This window comes from Musca vetustissima, unplaced genomic scaffold (assembly GCF_032173495.1).
Source record: "Musca vetustissima isolate MV318-11 ecotype Yass unplaced genomic scaffold, APGP_CSIRO_Mvet_v1 utg215619, whole genome shotgun sequence".
NCBI classification, from domain to species: domain Eukaryota; kingdom Metazoa; phylum Arthropoda; class Insecta; order Diptera; family Muscidae; genus Musca; species Musca vetustissima.
In genome coordinates, this window is record NW_026880529.1 from 1 (window position 1) to 17,719 (window position 17,719).

At 34.6% G+C, this 17,719-nt stretch overlaps 3 protein-coding genes across 3 annotated transcripts; 2 read left to right on the plus strand and 1 right to left on the minus strand.

The window, feature by feature from the left end:
* Positions 1-3,594: 3,594 nt before the first annotated feature.
* LOC133326209 (uncharacterized) lies at positions 3,595-4,348 on the minus strand. The gene is made up of 2 exons (XM_061534889.1): positions 4,334-4,348; positions 3,595-4,263 (listed from the first exon to the last, which is right to left on the minus strand). Exons 1-2 carry the CDS (start codon positions 4,346-4,348, stop codon positions 3,595-3,597), a joined length of 684 nt encoding a protein of 227 aa, XP_061390873.1.
* A 4,262-nt stretch (positions 4,349-8,610) lies between these two features.
* On the plus strand, positions 8,611-9,258 carry LOC133326210 (uncharacterized). Its single transcript, XM_061534890.1, has one exon. It carries the CDS (start codon positions 8,611-8,613, stop codon positions 9,256-9,258), a length of 648 nt encoding a protein of 215 aa, XP_061390874.1.
* A 5,518-nt stretch (positions 9,259-14,776) lies between these two features.
* LOC133326211 (uncharacterized) lies at positions 14,777-15,539 on the plus strand. Its single transcript, XM_061534891.1, has 2 exons — positions 14,777-14,791; positions 14,868-15,539. The coding sequence occupies exons 1-2, from the start codon at positions 14,777-14,779 to the stop codon at positions 15,537-15,539; spliced, it is 687 nt and encodes a 228-aa protein (XP_061390875.1).
* Positions 15,540-17,719: the final 2,180 nt, after the last annotated feature.

Here is a 17,719-nt window from a genome sequence, read left to right on the forward strand (position 1 = left end):
CGTTGAAGTTTTCACTATACTCTAGAGAAACTATTGACCTTCGAAATAATATCAATTAGATTGATGTATGTTAATGAATATGATAGGTATACTAAAATATAATATTGTTTGGCATTGCTAGTATCTTTGATACGAATTTATCTTCGCCAAAAATTAAAGTCCCCTTATAAATGTGTAGAGTTTGACATATGTGGTCTCCTCCGAATATATTTATTATACTTATATATGGGAAATTACAAAATTCTTTTAAAATTCCATAAAAAAAAAATTTGAAAAAAATTTTTGCGAGCACATTCATGATTTTTGCTACATAGGTTAAGAAAAATATGGTGATTCGAAATATGTTCGCGTTCACAAATTCGGATGCTGCGCACAAAAGTTATAGCTATTTTAAATCTTGTATTGCAAATATAAATTAAATTAATTCATATTTGTTGTAATTCGCGAATTTCTTCACAAATGGTTAAAAACATTTGTTTTCTTTGCAGTACTAGTCAAATCACATTGAATAATGGTTAAATTGTCGCGAAAAACAAATAGAAGCATGAAGATATCTGAAAATAAAATAAATGAAGTTTTTAATTAAATCGAAATGTTTTTTAAATTTGCGATTTTTATACCCTACACAACTATGTTGTCAGGGTATTACAGCTTTGTGCAGCCCCAAGAGTTTGTAACGCCGCGAAATATTAGTCCTAGACCCACCTTTAAGTATACCGATCATCATATCTCGACTAGCTGAGTTGATCTAGACATGTGTGTCCTTCCGTCCGTCCGCCACAGTTATGGACCAATCTTCACGAAATTTTGCATGTAGGTTGGGTTCGCGCCAATGAAGACCCCTATTGTTTTTGCTAAAAATCGGTTAATATTTAGGGGATGAAATGGACCAAATACTTAATTTTTGTCTGTTTTCTGGTCGCTCCAGAGACGGCAACAATGGTCCGAACATCGTGAAATTTTGCACGGAGAAGCGGATCGGGCCAAAGAATAAGCATGCCTGTTTGGAGAAAGATCGGTCAATATGTAGCTGGTCAAATGGACCCTGACTTTTGTGTGAAAAATGACAAAATATAAAATGACAAACTATAGCGCTGATCGCTTTGAAATGTTCCATGAGGTTCCAGTTATGGTCAAGGACAACGCCTATAATTTTCGGTGATGATCAGATAATAATTTTCGAATGAAGTGGTCCGAATACTTAATTTTTTGTGTTATTTTCGAGTCGATCTATAAACCTCAAATGAAAGCCGAAAGCCGAACATCACAACACAACCCACGGTGAAGGGAATCTGGACAATAGTTTTACTGAATACTTGTAATATTCTGAAAATATGTCAGTGTGAGGAAGAGGTGCTGTTTACCTCTAATCGGGCAAGAGGGTGCAAATATCACGAAATATTGTCCAGTCTCGGAATAAACATCCGCAGAAAATTTGAGTTCCGTGGTAGTTGTGTAGGGTATCGTATGGTCGGCCCCGTAATCTTCTAAAATATACTACGCTTTCATCTGAAAATTCCTTTAGATAATTGTTAAATATCGGTAGATTCATCTGATAAGAGTTTCGACGTTAAAATGACTTAATATATTGTACTTACAATACATAAATATGATCAATATAGAAAAGCATGCAATTCGCGTATTCGTGGAAATCAGTTGTTGCGCATGCGGTTTTCGTATAAACCGAAGCAATCTCTTCCAATAATTCTGAATTTTTCGAGGCTTCATTTAGCGGCCAAATCGTGCCGCTCGATGCACTTTACTATGCAAAAACCCTAAAAATGGCTAAAAATCACGCAACGTGCATACGATTTTTATGCGCATCCGATTTCAGTAATCTCGTATGAAAATACACAAAAGGACACCTATTTCAAAAGAATCGGTTAAGAACCGCGGATGTGCCTCCACAATTGATGTTGGATAAAATACGCATATTATTTTCACATAGATTCGCGAATATGATAACACAAGAATGAATGTGTGTGAAATCAATTCGAAGAAAAACGCGATTATATACGCGAATTTGTCAAAATAAGTTTTTGCAGTTTTTCCCACATTCAAGGTACCTATATCCGCCGTTTTAGTGGGTGGAATTAAACGTGGATGGGCTCATTAGATCCGGCACGTAGAAGAACTAAAATCCCGCGGGATTCAAGGGCATTTGAGGGGACCTTCTTAAATTTAGACTCAAAAAATAGGGTTTTTATAAAAATTTACGCACCAAATTTTCGTCTTTGGAATCGAATTGCAACTAAGCTACGGTGAGCACATCCATGAGGTATACACTAAACGAAGCAAAATCACGAGTTCTACAATCCCATAATTAGCTTAGTCCATTATCTGGATGCGCGTCGTAATTATAAGAAAAATTCAAAAAAAAAAAAAACACCGAAAATCCGGCTTCAAAATGTCAGCATTCATTTTGGGTGGATGCAGTGATTATATCGAAAAATCATACATTAGAATCAAATTGTCCATAGGGTATTCTGCAACTTAGTCACTGATCACATGTGCGTGAGTTGTGTAGTTTAGCCACAAATCAGGAACGAAATCAAAAAAACTTGTTGGCTTCAACACATTTTCTCCCATTTTTTTACATTATACTAATATGCCGACTATAGAGTGGTATTTTGAAGCTTTTAGGCAATATCAAATTTGAATTTGAGATTCTCTTTGAGCAGAAATCCTCCATACCAAAAGTTCCTAATATTGAGCCATATTTCGGGGTAGCCCCATTATAACTGTACCCCTAATATTTGGTATAATATGTCATTTTGGGTTCTCCCTTACTACTAAATATTATCAATATGTGCCACCTAGTTAGTGTAATCCTCAAATTGGGGTACCCCCAACATTTGGTATTTTTAAGCGTTCCCGATCATTTTCAACCTACTCATTTGAAATTTCGTATTTTGGGTTCTTACTGTGTAGAAAATCCTCCTACAAAAATTTGGTCTACTTTTTAGGATCTTCGTCTATGTTTCTGAATTTTATACATAATTTTAAACAGAGAAAGGGGTCTCACCATATGAAAGCAGTTCGGAATGTTCAGAGCCTAGCACAAAAAGCGCGGCATGAACAGAAAAAATTTAAGTGTTTTGGAAACTTCAATCTCTGTTATGAACACATGTTAAATTTTGTTTCGAACAGGTGTTCAAAACAGATGCATCCGCAATATTTTTACATTTCTAATCTTTCCATTGTCAACTATAAACCACAATTATAAGCCGAACATCACAACTTATGTGGAAGGGAATTTGGCCACATACAATATTCAGTGGTTTTCACGGGGTAAACAAGGTTCGAAAAGATGAGATGTTTACCTCTAATCGCTCAAATATCGCGAAATAAGGCCCATGCTAGGATTATAGATCCGCAGAAAGTAATAATTCCATGGTAGTTGTGGTCGACCAGGGGGCATTTTGTCGAAATAGTTATTTTACGATTAGTGATAATACAAAAACTAATAGATAATACAAAAACAAAAAAATGTTTTTTTTTAATTCATATATTTAATTTATTTTTATAACTAAAATTTTAACAATCAATTTCAACAACAATTCATCAGTCTCTATATGCTATTTTTTTCCAAATTTAATGACGGAATACCGATGATGGCAAATAAGCATTCAGGGGAGTTTGAGCTGTGGCAGTACGAACAGCTGGCTGAGAAGCAAAGTTCAAAACTGGAGCAACACCGCCATTAACACTGTGAGATGAACCGCCCAAAGAATCGTATTGGCTTTGGATGGCACGTTGGGCATTGGCAGCATCTTCAGGGGTACGGTATTTGACAAAGTGAACTTCGGGTTTCTGGTTGTTGTTGGCGCCCAATTGGTTAAGTTTGTTGGCCAATTCACCGAGATCGGTTTGTTTGTTGAGCACATAGATGGCAGTTTGTTGTTGGGCAGCTTGTTTGGCCAAAGCCAAGGCAGCATCTTCCAAACCATTGTTTTCGGGTCCCTTAATGAAGACAACACGGAGTCCCTTCTTCAAGCTACCAGCAACACGTTCAGCGGCATTAGGATCATTGAATTCACCTTCGGGGGCAGAGAATGTGTAGAATTCCTTTTCCAATTCAGCAACGGGAGCATAGGCGGGAGCAACAACACTGGCACTACCATCACCAACAGCTCCGCGAACGAAAGAAGTTCCACTGTTGGAAGAACCTGGGGTGAAAGATAATCCACTGTCGGAGTGGCCAACGGGTTGATAGTTATAACCCAATTTGTCGGCACAGGCTACAGCCACTAAGCATAAAACCTGGAAGCAAATAGGAATGTCAAGTATCAGTCTTTAATATTTCTCCACTGTCCTTAAACATTCAACTTACAATGAAGGCACGCATTTTTGAAATGTAGTTTCTTTGGATGATTGCTGTTTGAAATCAAAACAATTTCTGTATACATCAATCGAAGTGGCGTTATTATTTATACTAATAAAGTTGTATGGAAAATAATAGTTAGTGTTTCATAAAAGAAAATATTCTCTTAACTTGTTCTCTTTTAGTTTCTGTAAGTTTGGCTAATTACCTCTTGAAATGTTTAACCACCTCCTACAAAACATCGAAGATTTGTGAAACATTGTTTGGGTGTATGTGTTGTTCAACTTGTTTCTCAATTCAAAGAGCGAATAACTGGTCATTAGTTCACACTGAAATTTCTTTGGGTCGGTAATTATGTTGTGTTATATTCATATGTGTGTGTGTTTTAAAATATTCATAAGCCACAAATATTTTTCGGAAGTTTTGGAATTTTTTGTCTTTTTTTGTTTTTATACAAATAAACATTTAGCTGTTTATTTGTATTACATCCAATTAAGATAAACATCAATTCACGCTACTATTATTAACCTATGCTGTTATGTTTTTCGACTTGTTTTTGAAAGAGATCCGTAAAATATGTTCAGTTAGAGTTATTACCTTTTAAGATGCGTACCATTTCGGCGGAGTTTATGATGCATCTCGGTTGTGTAATCAGAATATAGAATGATATGCGATATGTACCGTTTTAATTCAATTTTATAAGTTTGATTCAAAATTTGTCTTCGTGGAAATTGTATTGTGAAAGAAAGGAATTAGAATTCAGGAATGCGATTCCAAATTTTACACTGACTAAGAATTGTATTTTCGATAAGATTATTTTATTGGAAAACTAAATCTTGAGTTAAAAGTGATATTAATTGTGTGTTGAGTTTTAATTACAAATAAACTAGATCCCCAAAGACACAAAAGTTAATAGGTGCTTTTCCATAGATCCTGCATGAATATGAGGCCTACTATACTTATGACTGGGTTAACACTAGGCTTACGGATGTTGAGTATATACCCACTTTATCGGATGTGAGCCAAAATGTTGATGAAAGCTCTTTCAATTCAATTTAAGGGGACCCCCCCATTCTCGGGGTCAAATTTTTTTTGATTTAATTCGAATCTACACTAATTCAAGAATGTCCCTACAAATTTTCAAGTGAAAGTTATAGCCGATTTATTGTGTTAGCATCAAGTGACGCAAACTTTAAACGCGTTTTTCTCTTTTGCGAATTGCGGGCACGATAACTCAAAAACTAATAACACCATCGATTCCAAATTTTCACACGTTTCTCTGTGAGTGTATAGCTATCGTATGAACAAGGATAAAGCCAATCGGTGAAGATCTTCCTTATTTTTTAACTTGGTTTTTGGTCAAAAATCGGCGATTTTCCAAAAATATTTTTTCAAAGGTCCGCCATTTTGTTAATTTTAGAGCGAAGTCAATAATCCTAGTTCATACCAGAGCCAGACATGTACTACAAACACCGATTGAATTTTCGGATTCCGATGTTCCAGTGAGGAGTTATCATGCCCGCCATAAAAAATAAGGACTTTTCTTTGATCTCAAAAAATAACAACAAAAATTTTTTGTAAAATATTTTTCTTCCTTTTTAAATCTTCAAATATATATGTGCAAAGTTACAAACCTTAACAAGCATTGATATTGATTTACCAGCCCATTGAAAATTTTGAAAAATTAAAATCGAGAATGGGGGGGTTCCCCTAAATAATGTATCCATGATAACCAGACTAATAGAAAACGTTTTTACATATAAGCTCAATTTTTATACCCTTCACCAAGCTATGTCATTGTACATATGTTTGTAACATGCAAAAGAAAAACGAGATAGGACACATGGTTCATTTTAAGAATAAGCATAGAATCTCTTTGTGAGCCGATTGTCTGACTGTTCATGTTAAATTGTTAACCAAGTACAGGTCGCATTTATGATCCAAATTGGATGAAATTTGGCACACATCATTTATTTAGCCCAACTTATTGTTTCAGATTTAGATATAGCTCCCAAATACATTTTGTCTGATTTTAAGTAAATGGTGCAACAAAGAATCATATTGGCTTTGGATGACACGTTGGTCATTGGCAGCATCTTCAGGGGTGCGGTATTTGACAAAATTAACTTTGGGTTTTTGGTAAATGTTGCACCAAAGACTTAAAGTTAGGCCGATTGCCACTAAATTTTGCACACGGTACTGAAGTTCATATAACCTAATGATTGTTAAGTTTTCTTCAATTGGTTCAGATTTGGATATAGCTCCCATACATATGGGAAATTTCAAAAATCTTTTAAATTCCTTGAAGCTGAGGTTTGCAAGGTTATAACTCGCGAAATATGAACATACTGCATGTAATTTAAATTCATTTCTATAAAATGAAGTGTTCTTGTCAAAATCTTAAAATATTGGTAATAAATAATGATAATGTGATTTTAGTTATTTTACGTGCCGGATCTAATGAGCCCATCCGTGTTCAATTCCACCCAATAAAACGGCGGATATAATTACCTTGAATGTGGGAAAAACTCCAAAAACTTATTTTGACAAATTCGCGTATATAATCGTGTTTTTCTTCGAATTGATTTCACATACATTCATTCTTGTGTTATCATATTCGCGAATCTGTGTGAAAATAGGTCAAAAATATATCGATACGCGAATAATATGCGTATTTTATCAAAAATCGATTGTGGAGGCACATCCGCGGTTCTTAACCGATCCTTTTAAAATAGGTGTCCTTTTGTGTATTTTCATAGGAGATTACTGAAATCGGATGCGCATAAAAATCGTATGCACGTTGCCCCAATTTTAGTCATTTTTAGGATTTTTGCATAGTAAAGTGCATAGAGCGGCACACTTTGGCCGCTCTATGAAATCTCGAAAAATGCATAATTATTGGAAGAGAGTGATTCGGTTTATACGAAAATCGCATGGGCAACAACAGATTTCCACGAATACGCGAATTGCATGCTTTTCAATATTGACCATTTTTATGTATTGTAAGTGCAATATATTTAGTCACTTTTAACGACGAAACTCTTATTAGATGAATTCACCGATATTTAACAATCATCTAAAAGAATTTGCAGAAGAAAGCGTCGTATATTTTAGAATATTATGGCAAAATCGTATCCTCTTACCCGTACTAAAAAATCGAAAATTCAAAAAAAAAATATTTTAATTCAAAAATTAATTTATTTTATTTTCCGATATCTTCATGTTTCTATTTGTTTTTCGCGACTATTAAACCGTAGGTTACCGAGATGTGTGTGGATTGATGTACCAAAAAAGAACTCATTGTACCAAATTTCAGCAAATTCGGCTGAAAAGCACGCTCAAAAACCCCAAAATACCGAAAATTGGGGGGTACCGTTATATGAGGGCTATCAGAAAATTTTTAGTGTATGCAGTTGGTCCCAGTAAGATCCCATTGTACCAAATTTCAGCGAATTCTCTTGAGATCAAAAAACAGACAGACATGCTTAAATCGTCATAAAATTTTACCCTGACATAAAAATATGTGCTTTATAAGAACATAGTAAGATACAAACGTACTCGGTTATTGATTGTACGGTTAAGTTTGTTTTTTGGACACAGATCATATATTTCTTTCTAAAATCCGAGGTCTGTTAGGATGCATCACTTGAATACAGCCAGAGTGCTAAATGTTATCATATAGCCGGCCCCGTCCGACTTTACTACTTTTCTTAATGATTTTTCACTTAGTTTGAGGTCCAAAACAAATATTTTAACTAAAATGTTCATTTTGTTAATTGGTGTGCGTATCGATACGTATTACAACGGACGATATGCGGACAAATGACCAGCCATGGCCATGTTTTTTTCATTTAGGAAATTTTATTTATTTTAACACTTTTTCAAAAGTTCCAAAATTATGAAAACAAATTATTAAGGTGGTGATATTAAAATGTAGAGCGTAGCGGTATTTATAAAAAATTCTAAAAAAAACTTCTCAATTAATTAAATAAATGCCAGTTGAACAACATAATTAACTGATTCATGGGAAAGTCGAATCATCATCATTATAACATACACAAACACACACTCACAAAACTAGTTAATCAAAAAAAAAAACAACAACTACAGTATTTAACAACCAGATTTTAACATAATTACCTAAACTAGAAAGATCTACTAAAACTCACAACTAAACCACCTTCACCATATAAATACTAAATTGTTATTCCTTTAGAACATTTCAGGTTGATTTTAACCTTCAAAGAGTTCAGACGATCGAATAGAGAGTAATACTTAAAACGAAGATGCGGACTTTGTTGGTATTGTGTTTGGTGGCCACAGCATGTGCCCAATACAATTACGGTAGTAGCGGTTCATCGAAACTATTGGGAAGTTCGTCGGCTCCAGCTCCCGTTGTTGGTGGTGTCCACAAGGAATTTTATTATTTTACAGCTCCCGAAGGTTTACTTGATGATCCACATGCTAGTGAAATTTTGGCAGCTGCTTCGAAAAAGAAAATCCGTGTCATCTTCATCAAGAATCCCGAAAATAAGGCATACGAAGATGCTGTTGCTAAACTAGTGAAACAGGCTATGGAACAACGTACCGCCATCTATGTGCTTACCAAACAACCTGATTTGAATGAATTGGCCAACAAATTCAATGCCATTCGTAGCAATGTCAATGCCAAGCCAGAAGTTCATTTTGTTAAATATCGTACACCGGAAGATGCGGCCAATGCTCAACGCGCCATTCAAAGCCAATATGATTCATTGGGCGGTACTTCGCAAAATTTCAATGGTGGTGTTGCTCCAGTAATTAATTTTGCTTCGGCAGCTCAGAATTACGGTAAACAAAGTGCTGCTTCCACTGCTGTGCCAGCTCAAAGTCCTGAAAGCATTTATTTGCCATCGGCAATTTTACGTAAATATCGTACTCAGCGTCGTGTTTAATGTGATCGAAATTGGTGTGTTCCATCTACGTTTAATTTATTTTAGTTCAAATTGTTATTTATTTAAATCAAAGAATCGAAATACAGAGTTAAAAATTATATAAAAATAATATGTTTTATTTTAAAATGGAAAGAAATGTGCTAATGATCTTACAATTGGAATGAGTCACAGAAGTGTTCCGTGTGTTCCGTGAACGCGCCAAAGGTGTAAGTTGACATCAATACCAAAAAATATGCGAAAAGTACGAAGCTATATTGTCATTATCAGGCGATAAACCAATTAAGCTGTACGAAATTAGGCCAAGAACAGGTTTCGAGTGTATTACATTTTGAAAAAACAAACTCAAGTAAAAAAGTGACAGTTGTTGCTGCCAGTATTAGTTGTTGTCACTCAGTGTGGTCGATAGATATATACCCTCTGAGTCGATTTATGCATGTCCGTCTGCCCGTCCGTCCATGTATTTTTTGTGAAAGTCGCATTTATGATCCGATTTGTATGAAATTTGGCACATGCCACTTATTGTGCCCAAGGACGAACCATATTGAAATTGGAGAAAATCGGTTCAGATTTAGATATAGTTCTTATATCTAGTTTCGTCCGATTTTATGTAAATGGTGCAAATTTTATGTAATTGGTCCGATTGAGACAACATTTTGCACAGAGCACTTAATTAGGACTAGGTTGATATGTGCTAAGTTTTGTTGGAATGGGTTCAGATTCTAAAACTCCTATATATATTCGTCTGATTTCAATCAAATGGAGCACCATACTGCCCTTATATGTGTCCGATCGCGACAAAATTTTGCACAGAGTACTGAACTTCAGTTTAGAAATAAATTTTAAGTCACGTTGGTCTCTTATTTCTTTTTGTAATATCTGTGGAATTGAATGGTCGATGGAAGTTTGATGATCTTACAATGTTTTCAAGACAGCATCAACAATAATTTAAATATATGGCATGATTTCAGCAAAATAACCCTTCAATAGGACATTCAGAATAAATTTTCTCATGACGTTCGCCCTATCTGAAACAGTTGCTAAAACGTGGGTTTCAAAATATAATTCCAGCAGTTTTGATATCGAAAAAAATCGGGAATTCCTGACCCCAAACCCTAATGGTGTCCCATATATTATATTCTATTTGCACGATATTTTGTTGTTGAAATCGGTTTAGATGTAAATATAGCTCCCTCATATATTTTTGTCCGATTTTGAGCAAATGGGCCAAAGGGAGCTTATGTCAATTCGCTTTACATGAAATATTGCAAAGCATGCCAAATGTTGCAGCATACCAAATGGTGGATTCCACGGTTGCTCAAATACGTCCATTTAAATACTGATCTTATACATATTTTGCAGATTGGTATGTGTATGGCTTGTTTTAATTTAGTTCAAATATCTATAACTTTACGCAGGAAATTTCGTCCGATTCCATTTAAATGGTCCTCAATCGATGCTATGTCTATTCTATCTGAAGAATATTGTACATATGAGCCTCTCTTGTATGCACCCAAAGTGGTGAAGGGTATCATATAATCGGCCCCGTCCGACTTTTGAACTTTCCTTACTGAGTTTTAATTTCTATTATACCTGGCCCGGTTTTTTGGTTTTTTCTCATTGATTTCAGAATTATATGTGTATGGGGTTTTCCAATTGGTTCAAATATTTATCTAGATAACACATTTAATTTCTCCCGATTCCATATATCATCTATCTATAGGATATTGTAGATATTAACATGTCTTGCATGTACCCAATGTGGTGAAGGGTATCATATAGTCGGCCCCGTCCGTCTTTTGAGCTTTCCTTACTGCTTTCTAGCTGCGTATTAGACATAAGCTCTATTGTCTGTGGGCAAAATTGTGAAGTGGCTCTAATTTGCTCTTTCGGCTTATTGAAGTAACAAATATAAAATTTGAATATAGATCTGCCCTGAAATATTCCGAAATTTTTAAATATTTTGATTCCTTGCTTTAGAAGATATATAGTTTTGGCGGGTGTTTACTTTTCACTAAGTGACTTGATTATTCTAAAAATAATTAACACTTTGGCTCTAATACGGAAGAAAATCGAACGAATAACTATAATGGCACCTTAAATTAAGTGAAAATATTACTTCTTAAATTCCGATTAACTATTGTTTCATCATTTCACAATGCACTATCGAAGGCAATAAAATAATATTTTTATTTGTTTTGCAACATTCGAAAACCAGATAGCTGGTCGGATTGTCGCCAATATCTGAGTGTTATTCTTGTTTTGTTTTGTATTTAATTATAGTTCATCCAACTATTGTGTTTCTGTTTTGATTTGCCTTGTTTTAGAATAAAACAACAATTTTGTTATTGTTTTTCGAAAACAAGAATACAATACCATTTCAAATAACTATAATCAGAAAAAAATACACGTCATTGAAACTTATTAACTATTCTAAATATTACAATAAAAACAACGCATGATATTTTATTTATATTATGTGATTGGCAAAATAGATTTTTATATCTTTTTTTCTTAATTATGAATATTTTTTGCGGCAATATACAATTTTGCGTAAAAAATATGTTTTTTGGAATTTTTTTTATTGGGCCGGTTTTTTTCTTTTTTTTGGAAATTCCGAACTTAATATTTATTTTAAAGGAATTGATGTTGTTATAAAGTTTTGATACATCCCGACAGATTTTAAATTTTTTGAATATCATTGGAGTTGTTTTTTTTTTCTTTCTTACTCATTCTTCTTCTTAGAATATATTTAGGCAAAATGTATCGAATATAGGTTGATTAATGTTCTGCCACAAATACTAATTTAAATGATCATTAAGGTTAGTGTTGACGATCAATATCTTTCAGTAGATAAGCAGTCAAAATATTTGCGGATGGCGCCATTAACATTTATGATGGATTTATATTTATGAATATATGTTTTTTTGGCGCCATCATATACTCCGATACAAGTTTTTGTGGTGTAGAATTTTCAACACCTTCAGCAACAAAAAAAGTAATAAAATATTAAAATAATAAGTAGAAGCTAATAAAGTTTATGTTCAAAATATATCATTGAACCATTCTACAAAATTGTTTTTAAATATGCTTCAGAATTGCGCCATTGTGAAATACCAACCATAAATATGTTGTGAATAGACCCACCATGTCATCATCATCATGCCGCAGCAGCACTTCAAAACACCAATGTGCATCGATAAAAGCTTTAAAGAGAATATCTCACTTTTTTTCAACCTCTACCCATAAATCATCTTTTGACTTTTATCAATCGCATCGTTTAGCTGCCATAAACTGTTTGCCATAATTTTTGATGGCCGGTTATTGAGAAATTCCAATCAAGTTCGAAACAATAACAAAAAAAAAAAAAATAAAACATAAAAAAACAATAAAACATAAACAGGAAAATGATATGTAGTGAAGTTTTATATTCTTTGATATTGAATAACATTGACTACTGTATAAAAAAGAAGTTTCCTATAATATTAGTTTTTTATATTTATATCCTTCACTACACTGCTTGTAACAGGCAAAAGGAAACGAGATAGACACATGCATAGAATCACTTTCTAAGTCGATTTATGCATGTCCGTCCGGTCGTCTGTCTGTCAATTTGAAATTGTAAACAACGTACAGGTTGAATTTATGATCCGATTGAGATGAAATTTGGTAAAACTCATTTATTTGGTCCAAGGACGAACCCTATTGAAATTGGGTAAAAATAGCTTCCGATTTATATATGGCTCCTATATATATTTTCGTCCGATTTAATGTAAATGCTGCTCCAAAGTATTTAGATATCTTTTGATTTACACGAAATCTGACATTCCACACTGAATTAAGTCTAGAATGATGTGTATTAAGTTTCGTGAAAATCGGTTAAATATAGCTCCCATATATATTTTCGTCCGATTTAATGTAAATGGTAAACCAAAGTCCCTGATTATCTTTCGATTTGAATGAAATTTGGCAAAGCATACTGAGTCTAGAATTATGTGGTTTAAGCTTAATGAAAATCGGTTCAAATTTAGTTATAGCTCCCATATATATTTTCGGCTATTTTAATAAGAATGGTGTGCCAAAGTCCCCATGATTGGTACGAAATTTTGCATAGCGTACTGAATTAGGTCTAGATTGAAGTGTGCCAAGCTTCGTGAAAATCGGTTAAAGTATAGATATAGCTCCCATGTATATTTTCGCCGGATTTAATGTACGGAAGTTCCTATTTCGATTAGCACGAAATTTGGTGTAGTGTACGGAATTGAGTCTGGAATGTGTGAGTCAAGTGTCGCGAAAATCGCTTCAAATTTAGATATAGCTCCCATATATATTTTCGTCCGATGTAAGGTAAATGGGGCACCAAATTTGGCGTATGATACTGAATTAAGTCGAGCATGATGTGTGCTAAGTTTCGTGAAAATCAATTCTGATTTAGATATAGCTCCCATATATACTTTTTTCCGATTTAATGTAAATGGGGTACCAAAGTCCTTGTATATCTTTCGATTTGCACGACATTTGGCATAGGGTACTGAATTAGGTCCAAAATGATGTGTGCCAAGTTCTGTGAAAATCGGTTCGGATATAGATATAGCTCACATATATATTCTCGTCCGATTTAGATATAGCTCCCATATATAGTATCGTCCGATTTAAAGTAAATTGTGCAGCAAACTCCCAATATTGGTCCGATTGAATCAAAATTTTGCACAGAGTACTGAATTAGGTCCCGACTGATGTATGCGATATTTCTATATCTACAGGATATTGTAGATATTAATATGTCTTGCATGAACCCATAGTGGTGAAGGGCAGGGACGTACGCAGGGGGCCGGCCCGGGCCCCCCCCCGAAATGAAATTTTTTCACAGTAAATGTATGTCTGCAACAGCGATTTTTTTCATTTTGTACTACCGGAACCACGGAACCAAAGGGTTCAAAGTTCATATAAAGGTGTTTACGTTTTATTTGGAAATTTGTGTTTTTTTCTATTTGGAATAAAGCAACAACATCTACAAAGGCGAGAAATTCCTAAAGGCAGCCGTTTGACCACAGTAGAGGCCAACACCTTTTTTTGTTTTATTTGCGGGGTTTTACGTGAATTCATTAAAGCCAATGTTGATGTTGATGTTGTTGTTGTTTTTTTTTTCTTCTAAAAAAGATGTTCAGTAATTCTTATCAATGACCATTATCGCTAATATTAGCGCATATATATGTATATGTATTGGCAAGATGAATACAAGAAAATGATGCGTCATTATTGCTCATCAGAAACATATTTTTTTGAAAATACGCTGCAAGAAGAAGAAAAGAGATCCAATCGTCAACATTGGTTAATTTTGCAAGATCTCTCAACAAAGAATGGCAAACTTTTGTATTTCTTTTGTTGTTGTTGATCTTGTCTGTTGTTGTCTAATGAACGTTTTCTAAACTGGGGTATATAAATTGCTGTTAGCTGACCACAGAAGCCAGAGTTCAACTCAGTACTCATCAATAAAGAACAAATCAAAATACATCGCAAAATGCGTGCCTTCATTGTAAGTTAGAGGATAAAAACGATGCTATCAAGAGGATTACTAATAACGTTTATTCATATTTTCTTCTATTTTTTAGGTATTGTGCTTGGTAGCAGTCGCTTGTGCCGACAAATTGGGTTACAACTACAAACCCGTTGGTCACTCAGACAGTGGATTGTCTTTCACTCCAGGTTACTCTGGCGTTGAATCAACTTTCACCCCTGGTGCAGTTGGTAGTGCCAGCTACGTTGCTCCTGCCTATACCGCTCCCGTTGCCGAATTGGAAAAGGAATTCTATACCTTCTCTGCCCCCGAAGGTGAATTCAATGATCCTAATGCCGCTGAACGTGTTGCTGGTAGCTTGAAGAAGGGCATCCGTGTGATCTTCATCAAGGGCCCCGAAAACAAAGGTTTGGAAGATGCCGCCTTGGCTTTGGCCAAACAAGCTTCCCAACAACAAACCGCCATCTATGTCCTCAACAAACAAGCCGATCTCGGTGAATTGGCCAATAAACTCAACAACATCAACACCGGCAACAACAACAAACCCGAAGTTCACTTCGTCAAATACCGTACCCCTGAAGATGCTGCCAATGCCCAACGTGCCATCCAAAGCCAATACGACCAATTGGGCGGTAAATCACAAAACTACAATGGTGGTGTTGCTCCCGTTATTAACTTTGCTTCTCAACCAGCTGTACAAGCTGCCACAGCTCAAGTTCCTCAAAATGCCTACTTGCCCTCATCCATTTTCCGTCACCGTTCCTAAACACTAAATTCAAAACTTAGTTTAGTGATGCGTGAGAGAGAGAGAGTTAAATAGGTCTGTAATTTGTTAAGGTCTCAAATTGTTTTGTTAAATTGTTTGTTGACTACTGAGTATTTAAATTTTTCGAATAAAAAACGAATTATTTGTTAGTATTTTAAATTATATTTGGTTTTCTTATGATAAAGTGGGATATTTTATCAATTTTATATACTGGATTCGAAATTGCAATGCAACGGTATCATATGTAAGGCTGATGTTCAGATTCAGTGCATTTGGAAATGCCCGACGACATCCTAATATTGCATATTTATTGCATATTCCTTGATCGTAGTTTAATCTACCAACATTAGGGTTCATATACATCCCTGAAAATGCGATGTTGGTCGGATAAAAAATTATCAGATAAACTAAATATATACCCCTCTGAGAGAACTGGATCTTCATATTTTGGTAGACGCGATTCCGGGCTGAATTAGTACCTATGAAAGTTCAGTTCGGAATTTATTGCGGTCTTTCCACACCGGTCAATAACCTATTTAAAACCACCCAAAGGATCTTCAAGTGACGTGTAATGATCAATATTGTAGTTGCGGATACAAAAATGTGAACAAATGTAAAACTATTTAGCAACTTTTGTATTGGAAATTGTAACTGAATAGTCCAAAAGGATGAATGAAGATTGTTAAATTCCACCGGACAAGTTTTTGAGTTATGACGTGAGGACTTTTTTCGATGAGGAATCTATAATCATTGAAAAAAAAAATTATATTTTTTTGCACCTATTTTGGATAATTTTTAAGATTTCAAGTCTGTCAAATTGAATGATCAAATGTTTTTTTTTATTTTTTTTGCCAAATCTCGACATCAGTCGACAGTTCGCATTGTTAACGTAGGACGGTCAATTCTTTGTCATACACCACAATTAGCTTTCGAAGAAATTCGTTATTGTTCACCATGACAATGTGATCTCGTATTGTCATATTTGTCCGATTAATAGCCTAGACAGACGACAGCGTTAATTTGCATTAACAGTCTTAATTCAAATTAACTTGTACATTATCCTCATTTTTATGTGTCGTAAATGCACAACATCAAACTGAATTTATACTGAATTAAACAATTTCAATATGGCAATGATGTGGAAAATAAATTATTTGTTGTCAAATTTGTTTACGTTTATGAAAAAAATTAGAAATAAAAGCAAATTTCAACATTTTTTCCAATCGGGAGCTGTTTCACTACCATTTTAGCTGTTATTCTACCGTTCCGTCATGTATCTATTTCATAAAGATGTAATCCACAAAAATATTGGAAACAATTGTGAAAATTTTCATCCTGCACACAGACAAACAATAGTTTTGAAACAAAAAACTGGTTCATAAATGCAGAAAGTCTCGTCTGTCAGGGATAAATATTAATTCAAATTAAGAACTTTTTAATGCAAATTAAGGCTGTCGTCTGTCTATGGTATAAGACGGAATTTGAATTCTATGCCGTATTGAGTCTATAATGATTTGCGCGAAGTTTCGTCGAAATCGGTTCAGATCTAGATATAGCTCCCATATATGTATTCCTGTCCGATTTTAGGTAAATGGTGCACTGACATCCCAATGTTTGTCCGTTTAAGACGGATGATCTCATATTGCCATATTTGTCCGATTAAGACGGAATTTGAATTCTATGCCGTATTGAGTCTATAATGATGTGTGCGAAGTTTCGTCGAAATCGGTTCAGATCTAGATATAGCTCCCATATATGTATTCCTGTCCGATTTTAGGTAAATGGTGCACGGAAATCCCAATGTTTGTCCGATTAAGACGGAATTTAGAATGCGTATCGAGTCTATAATAATTTTAGGTAAATGGTGCACTAAATTCCCATTATTTGTCCGATGGACACGAAATTTCGCATATTGTATTGAATTGAGTCTAGAATGTTGTATGTTAAGTTTTGTTGAAATTGGTTCAGATTTAGATAATGCTCCCATATATACCCTACATTACCTTACACAATTACCTACGGAACTCTAACTTTCTGGGCATTATTTCGTGATATATGCACCATCTGGTTCATTAGGGTCAACAACATATCTTCCTTACTGTGGCAAATTTTCCGAATGTTAATAATATTCAGTACAGCCCTTGTAATTTCTTGTCCAGATTCCCTTCACCATGGGTTGT